This window comes from Pipistrellus kuhlii, unplaced genomic scaffold (assembly GCF_014108245.1).
Source record: "Pipistrellus kuhlii isolate mPipKuh1 unplaced genomic scaffold, mPipKuh1.p scaffold_m20_p_3, whole genome shotgun sequence".
NCBI lineage: Eukaryota > Metazoa > Chordata > Mammalia > Chiroptera > Vespertilionidae > Pipistrellus > Pipistrellus kuhlii.
In genome coordinates this window covers 6,383,038-6,404,947 of record NW_023425529.1, presented here as the reverse complement: position 1 = coordinate 6,404,947, position 21,910 = coordinate 6,383,038, and the positions used below count along the sequence as shown (strand labels likewise).

At 50.3% G+C, this 21,910-nt stretch overlaps 1 protein-coding gene and 1 long non-coding RNA gene across 9 annotated transcripts in view; both read left to right on the top strand.

Annotated features, from left to right (window-relative positions):
• Window positions 1-21,910, top strand: part of BTBD11 (BTB domain containing 11) — a 232,748-nt gene that overhangs the window by 161,167 nt on the left and 49,671 nt on the right. For 7 of the 8 annotated variants that reach the window (XM_045587552.1, XM_036457442.2, XM_045587551.1 and 4 more), the window contains exon 4: window positions 12,962-13,114. The exons of the other annotated variant lie outside the window; for it this stretch is intronic. In XM_045587552.1, coding sequence (XP_045443508.1) covers window positions 12,962-13,114 — 153 coding nt within the window. The remainder of the gene's footprint in view (window positions 1-12,961; window positions 13,115-21,910) is intronic. 8 annotated transcript variants of the gene reach the window in all.
• Window positions 19,575-21,521, top strand: LOC123653123. Its single transcript, XR_006742753.1, has 2 exons — window positions 19,575-20,321; window positions 20,543-21,521. It is a non-coding gene; the product is annotated as an uncharacterized LOC123653123 (long non-coding RNA).

The following is a 21,910-nucleotide window of genomic DNA, read 5'->3' as shown; positions in this document are numbered from 1 at the left end:
GAAATATATTATTTAATATAAAGTTTTACACAGTGCCTGGGACATTGTAAGCACTTGAGAAATGATGGATGGTCTAAAATCCTGAAAATTCTGATGATGGTGAGATCATGATATTGGAAAAACAAGGCAAAAACTCCAGGTGGCTTAATATCTCCTGTCGCCCTCTTTCCAAACCCATTCTACGAGGATTCTTGTCTGTAGTTATGCTGGCCTGAAGCACATCCTTTGGACTACAGACTACATGGCTGTTTAAAGCTGAACAAATTAAAACGGAATAAAATTAGAATTTTGGCAACTCAGTTGCATCACCCACATTTTTAAAATTTGTATTTTTATTGATTTCTGAGAAGAAGGGAAAGGGAGAGATAGAAACATCAATAATGAGAGAGAGTCATTGATCAGCTGCCTCCTGCATGCTCCCTCCTGGGGATCGAGCCAGAAGCACGGCCCGTGCCCTGACCGGGATTCAAACTGTGACTTCCTAGTTCATAGGTCGATGCTCAGCCACTGAGCCATGCCCAGCCAGACGCATCACCCACATTCTAAGTGCTCGGCAGCCATCAGTGGTTTGTGGCTGTTGTGCTGGGCGGTGCAGACAGAATATTCCCATGGTAGCAAGAACACCTATTGGAGGCTGCCTTCGTGGCTCCCTCCCTCCCCGCCAACTTCCTTATATCGGTACTTTTGTTATTTATTTATTTCCAAATATTATACTATCACTTTAAACTGGAAGAAAGAGTCCTCTGGTTTCTGCCTGGCCTGGTGGGTCCATCTGAGTCTCCCGGAGCCTCCAGGACGCAGTCCCATCGCTAATGAGTGGCAGAGCCGCTACAAAACACTCTTCTGACTCAGGCCATGAGTCACTCCGTGGTGGCCCGCGAGGCCCAGGAACCGGCTGCCTCGGGTCTGTTTTGATAAGTAGGGCTGGGGCATGAATGTCAGCCACCCCGTCGCACTGCCAGATGCAGGGTAATGTGAGTTTAAAGGGTTGATTACAAGGGAATAGAATATCATTTTCTCAAAGCCACAGCCCAGGCGCAGAGATAGCATGGACAGCACGGAGAAGCTCCAGACCACGCTCGGCCTCTCCTTTTTACACCACTTAGTTATCAGGAAGAAAGATTGTGCGTGATCGTTTACAATGGAACTGTTTGGGGAATCGTATTCAGCCCTGAGAGAGACGTCCTGCCATTTGCAACTGCGCAGATGAACTTGAGGGCATTATGCTAAGGAAACAAGTCAGGTAGGAAGACGAGTCCTGTGTGATCTCCCTCATATGTGGAATCTAAAAAGCTGGACCTGCAGAGGCAGAGTGGAATAATGGCTGGGACGGGGGTGGGGGGGGGGGAGGTAATGGGGATGAGGAGATGTTGATCAAAGTGTGCAAACTTCCAGCTATTGGATGAATGCATTCTGGGGACCTAACGTACAGCATGGGAAGTACAGTCACGGGTACTGTATGATGTCCTTGGAAACTGCTCAGAGAGGGGATCTTAGACATTCTCCCCACAAAAAGGGGGCGGCGTGAGGTGAGGTGATGGAGGTGTTAACTAGCCTGAGCATTTGGCAACATGTAAGCGCGTCCGACCATCACAGGGTACACCTCGCGCGTGCACAATGTGACCTGTCAACTACATTCCATAAACCCGGGGGACATGGCTAAAATAAAATAAAATGGACCTATTCGTTCCACATTGAAAATATTTCTTTGCAAGAGGACTTTTGTGAGGATAATGGCTTTTGTCGTTGTTTCTATTGATTGGGTTCATTAGGAGGAACTCAAAGCCACTGCCCGGAAATCTTCACAAAGCGGATGAGCAAATACACCTTCCTGTGACATAGTTCACACCTATACATGGATAGGCAAGTGCTTGTAACCTGGAATATTAAGTATTTGTTTGGTTAGGGCTACCTCTGTCCCTCCCTAGAACACAAATTACGGGAAGGCAAGGACTTGGTCCGTTTTATTTTATTTATGTTTTTAATATATTTTATTGATATTTTTAATGAGAGGAAGGAAGAGGGATAGAGTGTCAGAAACATTGATGCGAGAGAAACATCAATCAGCTGCCTCTTGCACACCTCCTACTGAGGATGTGCCCCCAATCAAGGCACCCACCCCCGACTGGAATCAAACCCGGGACCCTTCAGTCCTCAGGCTGACGCTCTATCCACTGAGCCAAACCAGTCGGGGCGGCATGGTGTGTTTTCTTCGTAAGCTGTCAGCTGCCTTCTGCCGGTTTTTATAACCTTTTTGGAGGAAGGAGCTGGCCCAGAGGACCTCTGGAAGCCCATCCTTAACCTTTGCCTCTTGGCCCCGACAAGGCCAGGCCCTGCCCTTTCAGGCTTCTCCAGCCCCTGCTCCCAGGATGCGAAGCCGGGCAGCCTCTGCCACCTCCTGGGTGTTTATATTTTGTGCGCAAGGCTGCAAGGAGGGTTCTGCAGCCTCGAACACAGCCTGTGGCCTCCCCACTTCTGAAGCCACGGCTCCCCTCCCAGGCCATTTATATCCCGGGCCCCATCGTCATTCCAGCCACTGGAGATCAGGTTCCCACCATAGAGGCCTCTGTACCCACACCAGGCCCAGCCGGGCTGCGGTGCAGCCACTGGCATGGGGGAAGAAGTGCAGGCTGGTCTGCTGATCCCTGTGTGGTGTGTGAGCCAAGGACCTCAGGCCTGCCAATCCCTCTGCAGCTCAGAGCTGGCATTGTCTAACCTGAGGGTCCCAGGCGCTGGTAGGCATCAGAAACCCTGCAGAGAATGGGCTAGACCAGTGGTCGGCAAACCGAGGCTCGCGAGCCACATGCAGCTCTCCAGCCTTGGTTTGCTGACCACTGGACTAGACACAGATGCCAAGTGTCAAAGGCTGCCTCATGACCCCTAAAGATCCCAGGTTTTAATCCCTCAACCTTTAAGTGTTATTTTACGAGGAAAGGGGGTCTTTGCAGATGTGATTCAATTATGGGTCTTGACATGGAGAGACCACCCTGGATTACCTAGGTGAGCCCCAAATCCAATCACATGTGTCTTTCTAAGAGAGAGAGATTTGGCACACGCAGAAGAGATGATACAAGCACAGGCAGAGGTGGGAGGGATGTAGCCACAAGCCAGGGAGTGCTAGCAACCACCAGAGCCGGACAGAGGGAAATGGGCTCTCCCTAGATCCTATGGAAACAGCGCAGTCCTGCTGGCGCCTTGATGGTGGACGTCTGGCCCCCAGCACTGTGAGGGTTCCAGTTTCTGTTCTTTACAGCCACCACATTCGTGGGAGTTGATTACAGCAGCTGCAGGAAACGAAGACACCCAGCAAATAGGCAGGAAGCTAGGAATATGCATTTTAACTTGTCCCCTAGGTGATTTTGAGCCCTGCCTCCTCTCCCCACCCCACCCCCAAGGTGAAGAACTAGAGGGAGAACCTAGGCTGAAACTCCAGGAGGACTGGATTCTTAACACTCTATCATTTCACTCCCCTGATACTCAAATTATAAGAGACAGGAGCATGTTGAATGCTTAAATCAGTGGTTCTCAACCTTTCTAATGCCGCGACCCTTTAATACAATTCCTCATGTTGTGGTAACCCCCAACCATAAAATTATTTTCGTTGCTACTTCATAACATAATTTTGCTACTGTTATGAACCATAATGTAAATATCTGTGTTTTCCGATGGTCTTAGGCTCTACAGCAGCGGTTCTCAACCTGTGGGTCGAGAAGAACTGATAGCAGGGTTGCCTAAGACCGTTGGAAAACAGATTCATAAACAGTAGCAAAATTACGTTATGAAGTAGCAACAAAAATAATTTTATGGTTGGGGGTCACCACAACATGAGGAACTGTATTAAAGGGTCGCGGCATTAGAAAGGTTGAGAACCACTGGTTTAAATGCTAATGAGAAAGTCCAGAGGAGGTGGAGGTTGAGTTATGGGACTCGGGGAGGAAGTGATGGAGTCAGGGAGGAGGGGGAGGGGGGGCGGGGGAGCAAAAAGGCAAAGGAGGGAGTAGGAGCACTGGTGACAGCTGTTTGCAGACAGGGAGGAGATGGTTGTTATTCGTGTGGCTCTGCCTGCCCCTGCTTGTGCCTCAGACTTTATCTACAGCCCTCCAGCCCTCTAAGTCACCTTCCTCGGATTGTGTGGCCAGAAAGACAAAAAAAAAAAAAAAAAAAAAAAAAAAAGGTTCCCTGGTCAATCACATGTACCTGCTGGCACTATTAGCAGAAACCACCACCTCACCATGGTCCTTGTAGAATTTGCATAATCAAGCATTGATAGGGCTGGCTTTCACACTGTAAGGGGCCATTCCCAAATGGCTTCCTCTTTCCTAAAAGCCTTGGCTGTCCCATGATGCCCTGTTCCACAGTTCCCAGATGGCATGTCTGCACACTCGGGGTGCTGAGAAGTGGTGGTCCTCGGTGTGATCCAGCCCCAAGCTTCTTCCCTGCCCCGGCCCACGTGAAGGAAGGTGAGGGGGGAAATCGGTGTAGAAAGAGGAGGCTGCATCACTGCCGACAGTTGAGTCCCACGGTCCCCACTGCAGGTGTGTCAGTCAGGGTTCTCAGAGGAACAGACCGAACAGGATGTGTGTATGACTGGAGGCTGTTTGCGGATAGAGTTCCCTGTTCACAAGTCAGATGTTTTCCTCTGAAGGCCTCCAGCTGATGGCATTAGGCCGCCCACCTGGGGAAGGATAATCTGCTTTACTCAGAGTCCACTGTTTGAATGTTAATCTCATCTATTAAAAAAAAAAATACATTCATAGCAACAAACAGACTAGTATTGGACCACATATCTGGGTGCTATGTCCTAGTCAACTTGATACATAAAATGAACCATCATAAGGTGTCTTTTTTTTTTTTTTAAGCATTTGTTTTCCCAGAATGATGCTAAACACTGTCATGAATCAAAATGCTTAAAGCTTCCTTGCAGCTCTCTCACTTCTGGCCTCACTCTCTTCCCCCTTAAACACGATCATAGAATTCAGCCTCCCTGGTTTTTGGCTTGAGTCACAATACTCACTGCAACGTCCTTACTCCAAATGTGGTTCCTAGCCAGCTTCATCACTGTCTGGGAGCTTGTTAGAAACACAGGATCTCAGGCCCCACCCCAGACCCACTGAATCAGAATCTGCATTTTAACATGGTTCCGTGGCAATTCACGTGCACTTCCGTGTCCCAGAAGCACTGGCCTAGAACACGTCCCTGGGGTCCTCCGACTCCAGGCTGCCTGCAGGAACCACACGCGGGGGCAACCTGACCACACTCTGCCCTTCTAGTCGGGCTGTCACTATAGTAACCAGTCTGGCCCCCTCTGACCTCTGCCATCTTCCTAGCTCCAGTGCCCACCGACACAATGAGATGCCAGTGAGTGAGTATTGCTATAGAAACCAGCGCTGGAGAGGGCCTCCTATCCGTGTTGCCGCTCTCCCTCCTCTCCCTGTATCTCCGGAATGATGAGCTTTCGGTAAACCATATAAATTCCTCTCCGGCGTAAAAAGAAAGACTCCACAAATAACAAAGATGAAAAGTCAGGGCCACGCAGTTTATAAAGCAGAGGCACAGCAGCGGCAGAGGTTTGCTTTGATTGGAAAGGAGATGACAGGAGCGTGGCTCTGTGTGGCGGAGCCTTCCCTGCGTCCCGCAGAGACAAGGTTGGCTGATGCTGAAAACAACGCCGGTGACCGGGATGATAGCAGCCGCCGCTTACTGAGAGCTGTCTGGGTACCAGGCGCCGGGCGACGTCGGTTATCCCATTCGACGCTTGCAGTAAATCTCGGTGTTCGTTTCCTGCGGCTGCTGTAAAAACAAACAAACAAACAAACAAACAAAACGCCACAAACATGGAGGCTGAAACAACACATTTATCATCTTACAGTTCTGAGAGGCAGAAGTACACAATCAGTCTCATGCAGGGGCAAGAGTCAGGTGTCAGGAGAGCAGGTTCCCCCCGGAAGCTGCAGGGGAGACTCTGGGAGGGCGCCTGCTTTCCTCGGCTCAGCACCCCTTCCTTACATTAGCTCAGTTTCTTTTTATTTACTTTTATTGATTTCAGAGAGAGAGAGGGAGATAGAGATAGAAGCCTCAATGATGAGAGAGAATCGTTGATTGGCTGCCTCTCACACACGCCCTGCTGGTGATGGAGCCTGCAACCCAGGCACGTGCCCTGACCGGGAATCAAACCAGTGACCTCCTGGTTCATGGGTCGACGCTCAACCACTGAATCACACTGGCTGGGAGCATTCGTTCAACTTCCTGCTTCTGTCTCACATCTCTTAGTCCCATGGTCGGCAAACGGCGGCTTGCGAGCCACCTGCAGCTCTTTGGCCCCTTGAGTGTGGCTCTTCCACAAAATACCATGACCTGGGTGAGTCTATTTTGAAGAAGTGACATTAGAAGAAGTTTAAAAAATTTGGCTCTCAAAAGAAATTTCAATCATTGTACTGCTGATATTTGGCTTTGTTGACTAATGAGTTTGCCGACCACTGTCTTAGTCCCTCCCTCCTTTAATCTTCTTACCTCCCTCTTCCAAGGACCCTTGTGATTGCATTTTGGGCCACCTGAATAACTCAAAATAGCCCTCTTTCCTCAAAACCTTAACCGTATTACATGTGCAAAGTCTGTTTTGTCAGATAAGGAAACATGCATCGGTTCTAGGGACCATCACTCAGCCAACCAAAGCCTTTGAAGTAGGCATTGCTATCATCCCATTTCCCCGAGAGAGAACCCAGGCTTGACCATTGAAATGCCTCGTTCAAGGTCACACAGCTAGAAGGTGAGGCCAGAATCCCAATCTTGGTCAGTCTCTCTCCAAAGCCAGAGCTTCTCACCTCTGCACTGCAGGGCCCCCAGATGGCTTTGAATTCACCCACTGTTGTTACCAGGTTAAAGGAAGGGAACCGAAAACCATCAGCTCTCTAAAAACTTGGAGTTTCCAATGGATTCGTCTGCCAGGGCATCCTTAACAAATGAACACAGACTAGGTGACTCGAACAAAAGGTATTTCTCATAGCGCTGGAGGCTGTGGAAGTCCAAGTTCGAGGTGTCAGCAGTTTGCTTTTTTTCTGAGGTCTCTCTCCTCTTGCCACCCCTCTCACGTGGGTGCCCCTCTGTGCACACACACCCAGTGTCTCTCTCTGGGTCCTAATCTCTTCTTATAAGGACTCCAGTCACACTGAATCCGGTCCCATCCTAATGGCCTCATCTGAGTTCAGTGACATTGGATGTTAGGGCTTCTACATGTAAATTTGGGGGAGGGCAGGTTTTGTCTCTGCCCTCGGGAGCGAGGCAGTTTCGGTGTCTGAGAGGAATCCCAGGGCCCTGTGGGTGCCCTCACTCCCAGCTTTCAGACTTGGTCCATGATCTCTACCATCGTGTCTCCAGCCTCAACCCCAATGAATGACCTCACCATGACCCTGGCTTCATGATCCCATTAGTTCCTGATGGCAGCTGTGCGGCCTCACCACAAACGTGGTGGGTTAAAACAAGGCACATCTATTCTCTCACAGCCCTGGAGGCCCGTATTCCAAACCAGTTTCAGCGGTCCAAAGTGAGGGCTGTGTTCTTTGGGAGGCTCTGAGGCCCCTTCCTTGCCCTTTCCAGCTTCTAGAGCTGCCTTCCTGGCATTCCTTGGCTTGTGGCCCCTTCCTCCATCTTCAAAGTCAGCAGCAGAGCATCTTGCTTCAGCGTCTTCCATGTCAAATCAGCCTCTCTTTCTCTCTTATAAGGGACCCTGGTGATAGCATTTAGGGTCCATCTGGATGTTCCAGGATAATCTTCCCTTCTCACGATCCTTAACTGAATCACACCCGCGGAGTCACATCCACAGGTTCCAGGGAATAGGGCCCGATGCCTTTGGAGACACTACTCAGCCTACCACAGAGATTTTTCCTCACACGTCTCCTCGCCACCCCCTTTGCCCTGGAGTGACAAATAGGGCATGCTATGTGTGAAAGCCCTGAGTCAGATGTCAAGGCCTTTTCGGCCTCCGGGCCTCTGCACAGTCTGTTCCTGCTGCCCAGAATGTCCATCCTTCTACACACACATTCCCATATGGCAGATCCTTCACGTCTTAGGGGTTCAGCCACCTCCTCAGGGTGGCCTTCCACTTCAGCCCTGTTTATTGTCTATCCCAGCACTGACCACGATTTGTAATCACTTTGTTACTTAGTTTTATGTTATTTAGTTTTCCTATCTGTCTCCTTGCAAGGCTGCTAACGTTTTGTGCCCATCACTTGCACCTTCATACGCTTCTTCCCATGTTCCCTGTTCCATACACTGGACCAGCCGTTGCCAACCGGTGGTCCGTGAGGTCCGAAAGATCGGCGACCACTGCACTAGACCCTTCCTAAGCCCCCAGGCAGCTGGCTACGTCAATAGAATCAAAGAATGTCCAGTAGGAAGGAACCAAATACACGGAGGGTCAGCCCACTCTGACCCACCATCAGATTTTGTGCATGAAGTATTCCTGGAACACAGCCTTGTTCACTCATGCATATATTTTCTGTGGCTGCTTTCTCACAGCAGAGACAGTGTGGAGTCATTGCAACAGAGACAGTATGGCCCATAATCCCAACATATTTACTGTCTGGCCTTCTACAGAAAAGGTCTGCCAGACCCTCTGGCCCGAATCTACCCATTTTGCAGATGCAGTCACTGAGAGACAAGCATTTACAGACCTGAGCCAGAATCCCTCTGTGAGTCTAGGAGCAGGACTGGAATTCAGTTCTGCAGAATCCCACACCCAGCTTCTCCCACAGATTAGACCCTCCTCCTCAGCACCCAGCCCTCCCCACCCAGAGACGGGCACCCTCGGCACTGCTCTGTCCTCGTGCTTCAGAAAGGCCCCACTGCGCATGCTCCCAGTCTCCTACTTGCACCTGGGCCCAACGACCTTCCTGGGCGAACTTGTCCTCTTGGCCCTGCATGAAGCCCTCTAGGCTTCTCCTTCCCTCTAGAGCAGTGTTTCCCAAAGTGTGGTATGCGTACCCCCGGGGGTACGGGAAGAGTTTGGTGGGGGTATGCACTGCACCATGCTTAGCTGCGCCTAATTCTACATTCTCATGAGTATGAGGGGTACTCAGCGTTACGAAAATTACCGAAGTTTGGGAAACATTGCTCTGGAGCCTCTGGTCCCACCCCACAGACCTTCCCTTTGAACGCCATAGCACTGAATGTGTATCTTATGCACCCCAGGCCACCTGGTCACAGGTGGATGCTCAAACCTGGCTTGCTCCAGCATTCCCAGAGCAGCTTGTTTAGAATGCAGATGCCCAGGCCCCCAGACCTGCTGAGCCAAAACTCCGGGGGTGAAAACAGGCCTTGGAGGTTTTTACACACTCCCCCATGATTCTGGCACTACAACAACTAAAGAACCACTTCAGTAACCCATGCCCTCCTCTAGGCTTCGTCACTCCAGACAACTTCAGAGCAAAGTCTAGAGCCAGTGGGACAGTGGTTCTCTTACAAAACCTATATGGAGAATGCAGTCTTTTCCCCCCTCAACATTCTTTTTTAAAATATAGTTTTTCTTTTATTGATTTTTTTACAGAGAGGAAGGGAGAGGGATAGAGAGTTAGAAACATCACTGAGAGGGAAACATCGATCAGCTGCCTCCTGCACACTCCCCACCGGAATTCAATCTACTGGGACCCTTCAGTCCGCAGGCCGACGCTCTATCCGCTGACCCAAACCGGTCAGGGTGCCCTCAGCGTTCTTCATCTGCTCTACTCAGGGCCCTGGAATTCTTTCCCATCTCCAGCTCCTTCCCAAAGAAGCATCACAAGCCATGCTATTTCTCCCCCTCTGTGTAAGCCAGAGAAGAAGACTTTTAAATGAGTTGCTGGCAAAGACTTCAGGAGCTGCTACGCTATTGAGAAAAGAAGGCAGTGTGGGATGGCGGGCATAGGTACATAGAAAATCCCAGGGACCCAGGGTACTGACCCTGGTGCTGGCCTGCGGTCATGGTCAAGGCGTGGCTCTGAGGGCAGCACAGCCTTTTTCTCCTCTTGGGCACTCAGCAGGACTCGGCTGCCTGCCTGGCTCAGCATCTCACATGAAAGTCAGCAGCCAAGGGGAGTCTGGGATGGAGTCCCAGCCCCAGGGACTGGGATTTGTGGGCTGCGCTTCAGGGGCACCAAACAGAGGAAAGGCAGGGGCGGGAGGTATGCGGGGAGGGGGGAGAGAGGGGGTTGCTGCCTCTGCAGAACAACCCAGGGGAGTTCTCTCTGAGCACACGGGGCTGGTTTCAGCAGTGATGGAGACACGGTGCCAAAAATAAGTCCTGCTCACCTAAGACAGTAGACTCCAATTCAATTTCATTTCGGGGTGTGTTTATTGAGCGCCTGATTCGGTTTAGGTGATGGAGAGAATGAGAGGATGAGGGCGACAGCCTACGCCGCAGGCCAATCCAGGCAGAAATAGCCTAGGAATCTGCCCCCACAGGTCCCTGGGTTCAGAAACTCGATATTTTTATCCACTTCACCCAGGAAAAAAGTGGGCAAATCTTAGTCTGACTCATGAACAAATATTTATGAAGGGCTGTGGCCTGCCAGGCACTGGCCTAGGGCTGCATTGGTGAATGGAGCAGCCCAGGTCCCTGCCACGTGGAGTTTCCGTTCTAATGGGGCATCTGCAAGGGTCAGGCCTGTGCAGTGGTGTCTACCCTGGGAGGGGGCTGGGGGCCGCGGAGTCACTGGAGAAATGTTGAGGGAGAGGTGGGATTTGAACTGTGTTTTGAAGGCTAAGTGGAGTGAACACTCTGAAAGGGATGGAGGCCTGTCAGACAGGGGTCTGAGCTGCATTGACAGGACTGAGCATGGCACGCCATCAGGGGAGGGGTCCATGGCCAGATCAGCTCCCCTGGGTAACAGGTGGATGTTGGGTAACAGTGTGTGCTGGGAAGTTGGGCCAAAGAATGTCGGTATCACATGGGGTTATGGCACATGGGGTTATGGGGTGGGCTGTGCAGTCAGATGACGTGGATCTGAATCCCAGCTCTGCCATACTTGCTAACCCTCTGATCCAGGGTGTGCTACTTAGCCTCAATAAACTCCATTCTCCTAATCCAGAAAATGGGCAAATCATGAAAGTTTTTTTTAAAAAAGGCTTAACTGTTTAATATTATCGACACTGGATAACTAGGCTGGGACTCCAGAAACCCTGGAACCCACTGCCAAAGACTCGGTGGGAAGCTCACAGCATCTGCATGCAGTGAGGGATCTGCTGCTTGCACACCCTTCTGTTTACCACCCCCTCGTTCCCATGGCAACCATGATGGCCTGAGTGGTGGCACCGGGGCTGGGATGAGGCCAGAGAGGCCTCGAGAACATATTTGCATCTTGAATTTCGCCTTATTTGCCTCACCCTAACCCCTGCCCCGCTGAGTGGTAAGATACCTTCCTGATCTACACTTTGTGTTTCTCAGAGTGTAATCCTTGGTCTGCCTAAGTCAGTATCACAGAGCCTGCTTATTAAAGTTATATTTCTGGGTCCGACACAGTTAACATCTCTGGAGATAAGGCCGGGGATGTGCATTTTAATACACACACACACACACACACTCAACAGGTGATTCCCAAACCCTCTATGGACACTTCAGAGCAGAAGTCCCTCCAGCCCAGCAGCATCCGGGGACTCATTAGAAACGCACATTATTGGCCATCTCTCCTGACCTACTGAATCCAACACTCTAGGGGCGGGGCCCGGCAATCTGTATTTTAACAAACCCCCTCCAGATAAGTTAGATGCACGTTCAATTCACATGGGGGAGGTTTTAAAAATTAGCCATTAAATCAGAGTCCCACCCCAGCCGGGGGTCCCGGTTGGTTGGAGTGTCCTCCGGTACACCCATAGGTCGCAGGTTGGATTATCAGGTCGGGGCACGCTCCTAGGTTGTGGGTTCGATCCAAGGTAGAGACCCTACAGGAGGCAACCAATGGCTGTTTCTCACATCGATGCTTCTCTTTCCCTCTTCCTCTCTCTCCCTCTCCCTCTCTCTAAAATCAATAAATACATATCCGTAGGTAAGGATTTAAAAAAAAATCAAGTGTCCCTCCCTGCGACAGAACTCAGGATATCCTCATCTTCCAAAAGCTCTGCCACCCCTCCCCAGAAATCCTCATGTGAGAGCAGCGGATAATAAATAATCAGAGAAAGAAACGGGAAGATGGCACAAATGCACTTCCCTTAGGAAATCACAGTTCAGCCGCGGGCACTGCTTGGGCTAATTCTTGCAATCAGCTGGCCGCCCCGCTGCGATCCCATTAGCAGGTGGGGAGCCCGGAGCTGCTGGGGATGCGGCCAAGCCCCGCCCCGCTCCCCGGCCCTCGCTCTGCCGGCGGGGCTGGCGGCTGCCTGCTGACTTGGCTCTCTGCGCCTTTCCCAGGTGCTAAGGGCCATTGGCTGCCTGGGGCTCGGGCAGAGCTGAGGCCTGGGGAGCGCCCCGGAAGAGGGAAGACAGGGAGCCAGCTGGGGATGGGAAGGGAGAGCCAAAGGACACCTTAACACTGGGCCCAGAACAGGGAGCCCCAAGTACCCATAACCCCCCTATACCCGCCTCACCACCACCACCCCCAGCATGGGGGCGCTGGCGGGGCACCGGGTAGCGGGTAGGGAATTGGGGGGGGGGGGGGGTTGGTTTCCACTAAGCCCCAGAGCCTGTGCTTGGGGCTTTCAATGAGTCATCTCCCTTAGGTTCACATGATCTCCGGGGAAGATAACACTCCCAGAATCGTCCCATACCGTTATCCTTTCCCGGGCTTACAGATGAGGAAACTGAGGCCCACGGACCCGGGAGAGCCCGCCCCGGAGTCCCCGGAGCGCTCGGGATGTCTCCGAAGGCTGTCCCCCTTCTCCAGCGGCATTCGGAGGCACGGCCTCCCGGGGAAAGCGGGGGGCGGGGGGTGGAGCGGAGCCCGCGCCCCCCGCTAACCCTTCTCCTCGCCCCCTCTCCCCCCTCCGCCCCCCGCAGGCCGTTCCTCGTGCTGCCGCCGCTGATGGAGTGGATCCGGGTGGCCGTGGCGCACGCCGGCCACCGGCGCAGCTTCTCCATGGACAGCGACGACGTCCGCCAGGCGGCCCGGCTGCTGCTGCCCGGCGTGGACTGCGAGCCGCGCCAGCTCAGGTAGGGCATCCCTGCATCCTCGCATCCTCGCATCCCCGCATCCCCGCATCCCCGCATCCCCGCATCCCAGGGCGGGAAGACTTCAGGCTGCCGGCAGGGCTCCGGGCTCACAGCAGCCTCTTCTCCAATCCGTAACCCGCTGCGCGCTTCCTGGGCGAGCAGATTGTCTCTCATTAGGATTTCAGACTCCCAGCCTGGCCCGGTGCCTGGGATTAACCAGAAGCGAGTTGGTTCCAGGGATGGAGGGGACTGGAGCAAGGCTTTGTGGGAACGCTCTGGTTCTTCAGTTAACAAGATTCTGTGTGCCTGAATGCCACCTGTTCTCTCTCTATTCTTCCTGTTCTCTCTCCCTCTCTCCCTGCCTCCCCCCTCGGTCCCTCTTTCCACAAGAAGCAAATTGTATCCTTTCTGTAGTTTTCTAGCAAAAACCTTGCAGAGGGCGGTTCCTAGCTGGGCGAGAGCACACCTCTGCTTTTTCACGTGCATGGCGATTATTTATGGGGCCTCGTTTTGTTCCGGAGCAGACGAAATAACACAACTCACTCAGCCCAGGCAAAGTGTGGTTCCAAATGCAAAAAGCACAGTAACTCGGGGGGAGGGGAGGGTGCACTTTCCTGACTCCCCATGTTCTTGGCCAGGTGGCCCTTGTCTCCATTTTCAAATCCCCACTGCCCCTTCCAGGAGAGACCGCCCCTCCCCTGCAGTTCAGCTGGCCCATGGTGTGGCCAGGCAGTAGAGATTTCTGCCCTCTCAGGGTTGGGTTGGGGTCTGCAAGAAGATGGAGGGTGCGCAGCATAAAACATACAGCCCACGAAGGCCCAGGTTGCCCCTGAGCCCCCCAGAACATGCAGGGTGCTGACCCAAGTCATCACTGCTAGTGTCTATTGAATGTGTACCATGTGCTGGACACTGTGCTAAGTGCTTTGCACAGATTAATTAACATCCACTATTACCCAAACCCTGCAAGGTGGGTGCCATTATGCCCACTTTACAGATAAAGGATCTCGGGCACAGCTACGGGAAGTAACACACCCGAGGTCACAGGACTTGTAAGTAGTGGAGCCGGGATAGGCGTTCAGGCAGTCCAGACATCCGGGTTCCTATTTGTAACCCCTGAGTTGTATTCTTCTCAGGTGTCTGTCTCCAGGCAGTTTCTGGCTGTGCCCCCATTCCTTACACCTTGTCCCCTAAAATCACAGCAGGTCTTGGGGAACGGCTAGGAAGCAGTCACTTACTGAGCACCTACTATGTGCATTTATCCATTGCAACAAGAGATTTGTGTTTGTTACTTGTGTCCACCAATCCCCAACGCAGCCTCCTGAGGTGGGTGTGATCATCCCATTTTGCAGGTCAAGGAGTGGAGGTGGCAAGGATGAGATCCGGTGGCTCATGGAGATGCCATTGGCTTAACGGTTAGGAGCCTGGGCTCCAGAGTCCCATTGCCTGGGTCCACATCCCACTGCCGTGGCTAACTAGCTGTGCAACCTTGGGCAAGCTAGTTAGCCTCTCTAGACCTTAGTTTCCCCACTCGATATACATGGACCTAATAATAGCAGCTCCCCTCGGAGTCTGCTGCCAGCGCGAAGTGGGGTCGTGAACATGAAGCACCTACAGACAATGCCAGAAAGGAAGTACTCAAGACCTGGGCTCCGTTGTTAGCTAGCACTGCCCCAAGTCTGTGTCCCTGACATAGTAATGGAGGCTCACACCTAGGCATTGCTTTATATCCATAAAGGCTTTTATTTATTTATTTTTAATATATTTTATTGATTTTACATAGAGAGGAATTGAAAGGGATAGAGAGTTAGAAACGTCTCTAGAGAGAAACATCGACCAGCTGCCTCTTGCACACCCCCTACTGGGGATGTGCCCGCAACCAAGGTACATGCCCTTCACCGAAATCGAGCCCCGGGACCTTTCAGTCCGCAGGCCGACGCCCTATCCACTGAGCCAAACCGGTTTCGGCATATATCCATAAAGGCTTTTAACGCTTTCTCAGCTGAGCCTCCTAAACAACTAGTGTGGTTATACAAAAAAAAAATAAAAAAATAAAAAAATAGAGCTTCCATTTTACAGAGGAAGAAATCAAGGCCCAGCAAGATGAGGTGGCTCTCCCGACATCACACAGATGTTAAATGGCAGAGTTTGGAGCCGTATTTCAGACCCAGACATCCAGAGATAGCACCCATGTTCCTGGTCCTCTCCTGGACCCAGACTCAGCTCTCTTGGAGGACACTAATCACGCTCTTCCAGATGCTTCTAATCCTTATCGTAATTTCTCACACTGCACAGGAGCGTCAGGGTTCATCTCCCTGTCCCTCCTCCCACGTGGAGCTTCTGCTGCATGTCTAGTGCTCAGGTCCATGACACCACAGAGGTCAGTTTAAGTATTGTCCAGTGTGAGGCCTCAGCGCGGGGGTCCGGGGACAGGGGGTGGAGGTGATCTCCTGGCAGGTGGTATGGGAGCACTCAGAGCGGGGAGACAAAGAAGTCAGTCCCATGTGAGCCTCAAGGCTATTTTTGGTCATTTATCTCTCAATTCTTGACTCATTTGTCTCCAGAGGATAATTTTTTGTGTAGAAATTATACTAATTGATTGTTCCAGCTCAATTTTCAAGTTCAGAGATTGTTTTCAAAGAGAAAGCTAAAACGTAGTATTTCACTAGCTTTCCTCAATAGTAAGTATAAACTTCCAAGTTCCATTCAACAGCACGTGAAAGGAAGAATTCAGGTTTTTTTCAAGAGTACCAGTACCTATTTTTTTAGTCTAGATCTAGACAACATATAGATACATCTGTACATGTATTTCCCAGTCTCATCTGATGCGATGTGAAGTAGGAATTACTGTCTTCACTTTGCAGGTTGCAGGGTCAAAGAAGTCTTGTGCATTCAAGTTCCCTTCTTACTCTGAGCCTTGCACTAACTGTCTTCATAGTATTTCCTCATTTTATAGATAGGGAAGCTGAGGCTCATTGGGGCTGTGGAGCTTGTTCTGGTCACACAGCTACTGTGAGGCAGATGAGGTCTAGAATGGGGATCTTGGCGAATGGAGGTAAAAACAGTCTCCTTGTCTCTCAACCCTCCCAACCCTCCAAGCTGCCAGCCTGGCTCCTAGTTCTGAGTCAGTCAGAGCTGAGCTCCTTTTTCTAAATAAACAGCCCTAGAAACGTGAGGGCCGCTTGGCAGTCTAACAAATGCAGGAACTTGGGACTTGCCAGAGTGTCAGTAACAGTTAACACATATAATTACCTGCCTGGGGGGGAAGCAGCCGGGAAGGGAGACCAGAGTCAGGGATTCCCAGGTCTGATGCTAGTGCTGCCACTGATGTTCACAGTGACCTTGGGCAAATGCTGCCAGAACTCTTCTTTGGTCTTTGTTCGGCTGCAGGAAAGCCTCACCGTAGCCATCAGGTTCATTCAAAAGGAATACCATTGGGTGCGGCTGCAATGTGTAAGGGGCGGCCCATTTATTCTTCCTGAATTAACGTATCATCAGATCGTCTGCACCTGGGAAACGTGGCCTTGTGGTTTCCCCCTGTCTTTTGGGAGGTGGAGAAAAATAAGGAAAAGAACAAATAATACACACTGGCAGGGTTTGTACCTTTTTTTTGTTTGTTTGTTTCATTAATTGGTTTTAGAACATTTTAGAAATTCAAAGAGTAGATACTGTTGTTGTCCTCATATTGGTAAGAGGCAGTTTTTCTACTCCAAAATGAGGCTGTGTTCAAATAATAGCAGTAAGAGCTATCCCCAGATCCTATCGTAGCTGATAAACAGTACCTACTCTCAGGATTTGGGGGTTGTTAGAGCCACGAGCTCCCTCCAGGAAATAAATGGCTAATCTTTTTTAGACTAAATTCAAATCAGATTTTGAGTGGTCCCAGGTGGATAAGTGTGGAGATAGTAAGATACAGAGGGTGTCAGGATGGGACTCAGGAGACCTGGGTCGTTGTATTCATCCCCTCGCTCTTTCGTTATATTTATTGAGCAGCTACTAAGGACCAAGCCCCACACGAGTTGCTGCCACCTGGGTCTGCTGCTTTCTGGAAGGTGACCTTGGGCAAGTCACTCCACCCACCTCCCACCCTGTAAAGTCTCGGTGACAACTCCTTCGTGGGTAGAGGGTCATGTGTGAATTTGACTGGGGGTGGGAGACAGGTCTTGAGCCACATCCCTGCCAGCCATTTCCCTAGGTCAGTGGCCAGCACACTGCGGCTCTTTGGCCCCTTGAGTGTGGCTCTTCCATAAAATACCACGTACCCTAATTACGTTAATAACAATGTACCTACCTATATAGTTTAAGTTTTAAAAATTTTGGCTCTCTAAAGAAATTTCAATCGTCAAACTGTTGATATTTGGCTCTGTTGACTGATGAGTTTGCCGACCACTGCCCTAGGTCACGTCCACCTCGACCCCTGGATTCAGACCGGGGGCCTCTGGTTCTCTCCCGCAGACAGCCACCTGCAGAGGCGGAGCGCCTGGGTCTGGGCCTGGCTCCATGGGGCCTGGGAAGGCTCCCAGGCTCTCCATTCGGAGCCACTGTCTCCTCTGCCCTTGAGTGCCCTTGTCCTTGGCTGGCCGTGGGCTCCCCAAGCCGCTCCGGCTGCACTGCCGCACACATGGACGCCAGCCCGTCTTCATCTCCACAGACGTGCAGGCCACACTGCGGGCCCTGGTGACCCCGCTGTCCTGTGTCAGTGCATTAGCGCCTCCTGGAAGATAGGAAAAGGCCCTCTCCCTGTCCCAGGAGAGCCACTTTGGGGCTCAGCCGTCCTCCCCAAGCAGTGTCAGGGCCAGGCCAGGAGCCGAGCTGGCAAGGCACCCTGCATTCCGCAGGCCCCTACCAAGTGCCTGCTGTGTGGCTGGCCTGCTAGAGTTAGCCTGGGTGGGGTGTAGGGGTAAGGTGCAGGCAGAGGGGTTGAAGTGATTACAGAAAAAGTCTGATAACTGCTCTACTATAAAAGCGGTCAACCTCTAGGTCTGGGAGAGCTAGAAATGCAAGTTCGATCTGAATCCTGCAGAATAAACAGATTGAGCAGGTAGAAGAGGGGAAGAGAGGAGGGGGAGAGGGAGGGCATTGGGAAAAGCCTGCACAGAGGGAACTGCCTATGCAAAGGCCTCAAGGTGGGGATGTGTGTTGGAGGAAACATAAGGATTTCGAACCCAGAGCATGGAGTTCAACCAACACGGCTCTGCGTGTGTGGCCAGGCCCTGGCCTAAATTCATCCCAGGAGTGTCTTTCCTGCCATACCCAGGAATTCTGACCAGTCCTGCAGGAGGTGGGAGCATCCCAGATTATTAATTATTACTATTGTGTCAATTAAGCAGAGAATTGACGTGAGATTTGTATTTTAGAAAGAGGTTCTGGTGGCGGCCAGAAAGAGGTTCTGGAGTCCAGAAGCTGTGGCAGGAATCCGGGTGAGAGCTGAGGACAGCTGATTGAGGCAGAAGCAATGGGGACAGCGATGGGGAAGATGCTAGAAAAGGGGCCCAGGTCAGAGAAAAGCCCAAGGCAAGTGAGGGAGAAGATAGCTGGAGGGATCCCAGAATCCCAGACTGCCACGCCAGCAGGAAAGATGCCAACAGAAAGGAGGCCCTGGACTTGGCAGGGAGGGAGCCATCGGCGCCCTTCACAGCAGCCGTTTCCCCAGCTTGCTATGGGCGGGAACCAGATTGCAGGCGACAGACAGTTTGCCAACACTTGGAATTGGTTCTGAGCTTCCAAAGTGTTAAAAGCAAAACAGAAACACACTGTGCAGCAACACAGAGAACTGCATCTTCAATGGCATTCGGGCTCGGTGCCAAATCGGGGCTTCCGATTCAGGCTGGCAGGTGGAGGGTGTGTCATTTATCATATGGGATTTGCTTCCAGAGGAGTGGAGATTGGGGCGGCAGGAGAGGGGCACTCTTGAGTCTGTTAAATTTCTGCCCACGATGTTTACTTACTCATCTGCCAGTATACCTCCTAAACTCTAATTAAAAATATTACTTATGGCCGGCTGGTGTGGCTCAGTGGTTGAGCATCGACCTATGAACCAGGAGGTCACAGTTCGGTTCCCATGGGGCACATGCCCAGGTTGTGGCCTTGATTCCCAGTAGAGGGCCTGCAGGAGGCAACCAATCAATGAGTCTCTCATCATTGGTGTTTCTATCTCTCCCTCCCTTCCTCTCTAAAATCAACACAAATATTTTTTTTATTTAAAATAAAATAATAGCCAAAACCGGTTTGCCTCAGTGGCTCGAGTGTCGGCCTGCGGACTGAAGAATCCCAGGTTTGATACCAGTCAGAGGCATGTGCCTTGGTTGTGCAGGAGGCAGTTGATCAACGTTTCTCTCTCATTGATGTTTCTAACTCCCTACCCTTCTTCCTTCCTCTCTTATTTTTATTAAAAAATATAATATCATTATTTTTTAATAATATATTTAATAATAATAATATAAAACAATATTAGTTACTCAGGAACATTATATTCTCTTAGCAATTAGTAAGCAACCAGTACTTAGTACAAAGGCATGTGCTCAGTATAAAGCACTTGGTTCAGGCCAGGACAAAGGGCATTAGGGTAACAGAGGAGGCATGAGTCCCATCCTTCAGAAAGTTTTAGTCCTCACAAATGAACACCCTCCATCGGGTCATTAAACCGCCCTGTGAAAGGCTAAGGACCATCAGCCTGGGTGATTGACAAAGTCCTTCCTAGCTCTGAAGATGGGTGGTCCATTGTGTGGTCTGATGTCAGATATGCAAATGCAATGCCACTTTTACCTGTGGGGAAACTGAGGCATGTAGACGGCAAAGGAAATAAGTGGAGCTTCGGTCCATGCCCTCTCCTGTATCTTACAAGATGCCACCGGGAACTAATAGTTGAGAGGCTGTGTGGGCCAGAACTGCCCTGGGTGCGTCTCACACCCGGTTCCACTCAGTTACCCTCCAACCATATGAGGAACTTTATTTCCCTTTTCCTGGGGCTCCAGGAGGTTAGGGGGCCTGCCTGTGGTCACATGGAGAATGTGCCCCGTCTTGGATTTGAGCCCAGTCTGCCTGACTCTATGGCCCAGGTTCTCTCTACTAAAAGAGTTGCTCTAATCAAAGAGTCAGCGTTGGAAATGTGAAAGTCACTTCTGAACAAGGTCCACGGGTCCATCTTGAAAGACTCGGCCCACAGCCTTAGATGGTCTGAGGAATTCGGATCATGTCAGCCTTTGTGTCAGTCTAGCACAGTGGTCGGCAAACTCATTCATCAACAGAGCCAAATATCAACAGCACAACGATTGAAATTTCTTTTGAGAGCCACATTTCTTAAACTTAAACTTCTTCTAACGCCACTTCTTCAAAATAGACTCGCCCAGGCCATGGTGTTTTGTGGAAGAGCCACACTCAAGGGGCCAAAGAGCCAAATGTGGCTCGCGAGCCGCAGTTTGCTGACCACAGATCTAGCATTCTCACCATTGTCCAGTGGCCAAGATCCCTGCAAAGACTTAACATAGAAATATTCTGAGAAATATGTGAAAAGGGCTCAAGCTCGCTGGTAATCCTGGAAATGCGATCAGAACCACACCCAAGACACATTTCAAGCCCATTAGATAGAAGTCTGTTATCAGAGTTGAGCAAAGAGAGAGTAGTAGGGACTCTCCAACATCACTGGAGGGGATTCCAGATCCTCTTTCAAGTAAACTTGCAAACACCCAATTGTATATGCAGGCCTCTACCCTAGAAAAACTCTTGCATGTGGAAATAAAGAGACGCGTACAAAGATGTTCATAGATGCAGTGTTTGTACTAGAAAAACAAATAAAAAGAAAAAGGAGAGAAGCTGTCCGTACACAGGAGAACAGATAAATAAATTATGGTATGTTCATACTTGGAATACCAAGTAACAATGAAAATGATTGAACTACAATAGATCTACGTGCTATTACACAGCTAAACCCCAGAAACATAGTATTGTGCAGGAACAAAAGCAGGCGGAGGGCAGGATTTGTGTAATATGCTGACATTTACATAAAGTTTACCAACATGCAAGGCAGTCCATGTATTATTAGGAGTTCAAAATGTAGTAAAAAGTGTAAAGCTTGCGTAGGGATGACAAAGGTCAAGTTCAGGAGAGATGGTCATCTCAAGGTAGAAGGGATAATGGAGTCAGGAAGGATGCAGAGGCCTTTACACCTGTAACGTTTTTGGGGGTTTTTTCTGGTGGGTTGGGTGCTGAGCATGTAGGTGGTCACTGTTTTACTTTACATTTTATGTGTCCCTCAAATAATTCATTATCAACGAAAGTTATTTAGTTGGTGTTGGCAGCAGCACATTCAGAAGTCCAGTTCCAGGATATTAAGAAGCATTATTTAAATGATCGTTAAGTGGTTCAGTAAATGTGGAAAACACTGGCTTAAATAAAGTTAAGTAGGCTTTTTTTTTTCTTCTTAAATTAGTGCTTTTAACATCCTATGTTTCTTTTAAATCCCAAAGAGAATGTTATCCTATTGGAACCTTTTACCATAGATCAGAGGTCAGCAAACTGTAACCACCTGCTACCTGTTTTTGTAAAGAAAGTTGCTGAGTAAATAGCTACGCCCATGTGGTTAGTATTGTTGGTGGCTGCTTTCCACACGACAGTGGCAGAGTTGAGTTATGACAGAGACTATATGGCCCACAAAACCTAAAATATTTACTAATTGGCCCTTTGCAGAAAAAAAAAAAATTGCAGACCTGATATAGGGCATTTATGAGGCTGATGTTTCTGAAAATATACTGGGGGATTATCTGAGAATTTTGCCCTTCCACCTCAGGAATTGTATGTTTA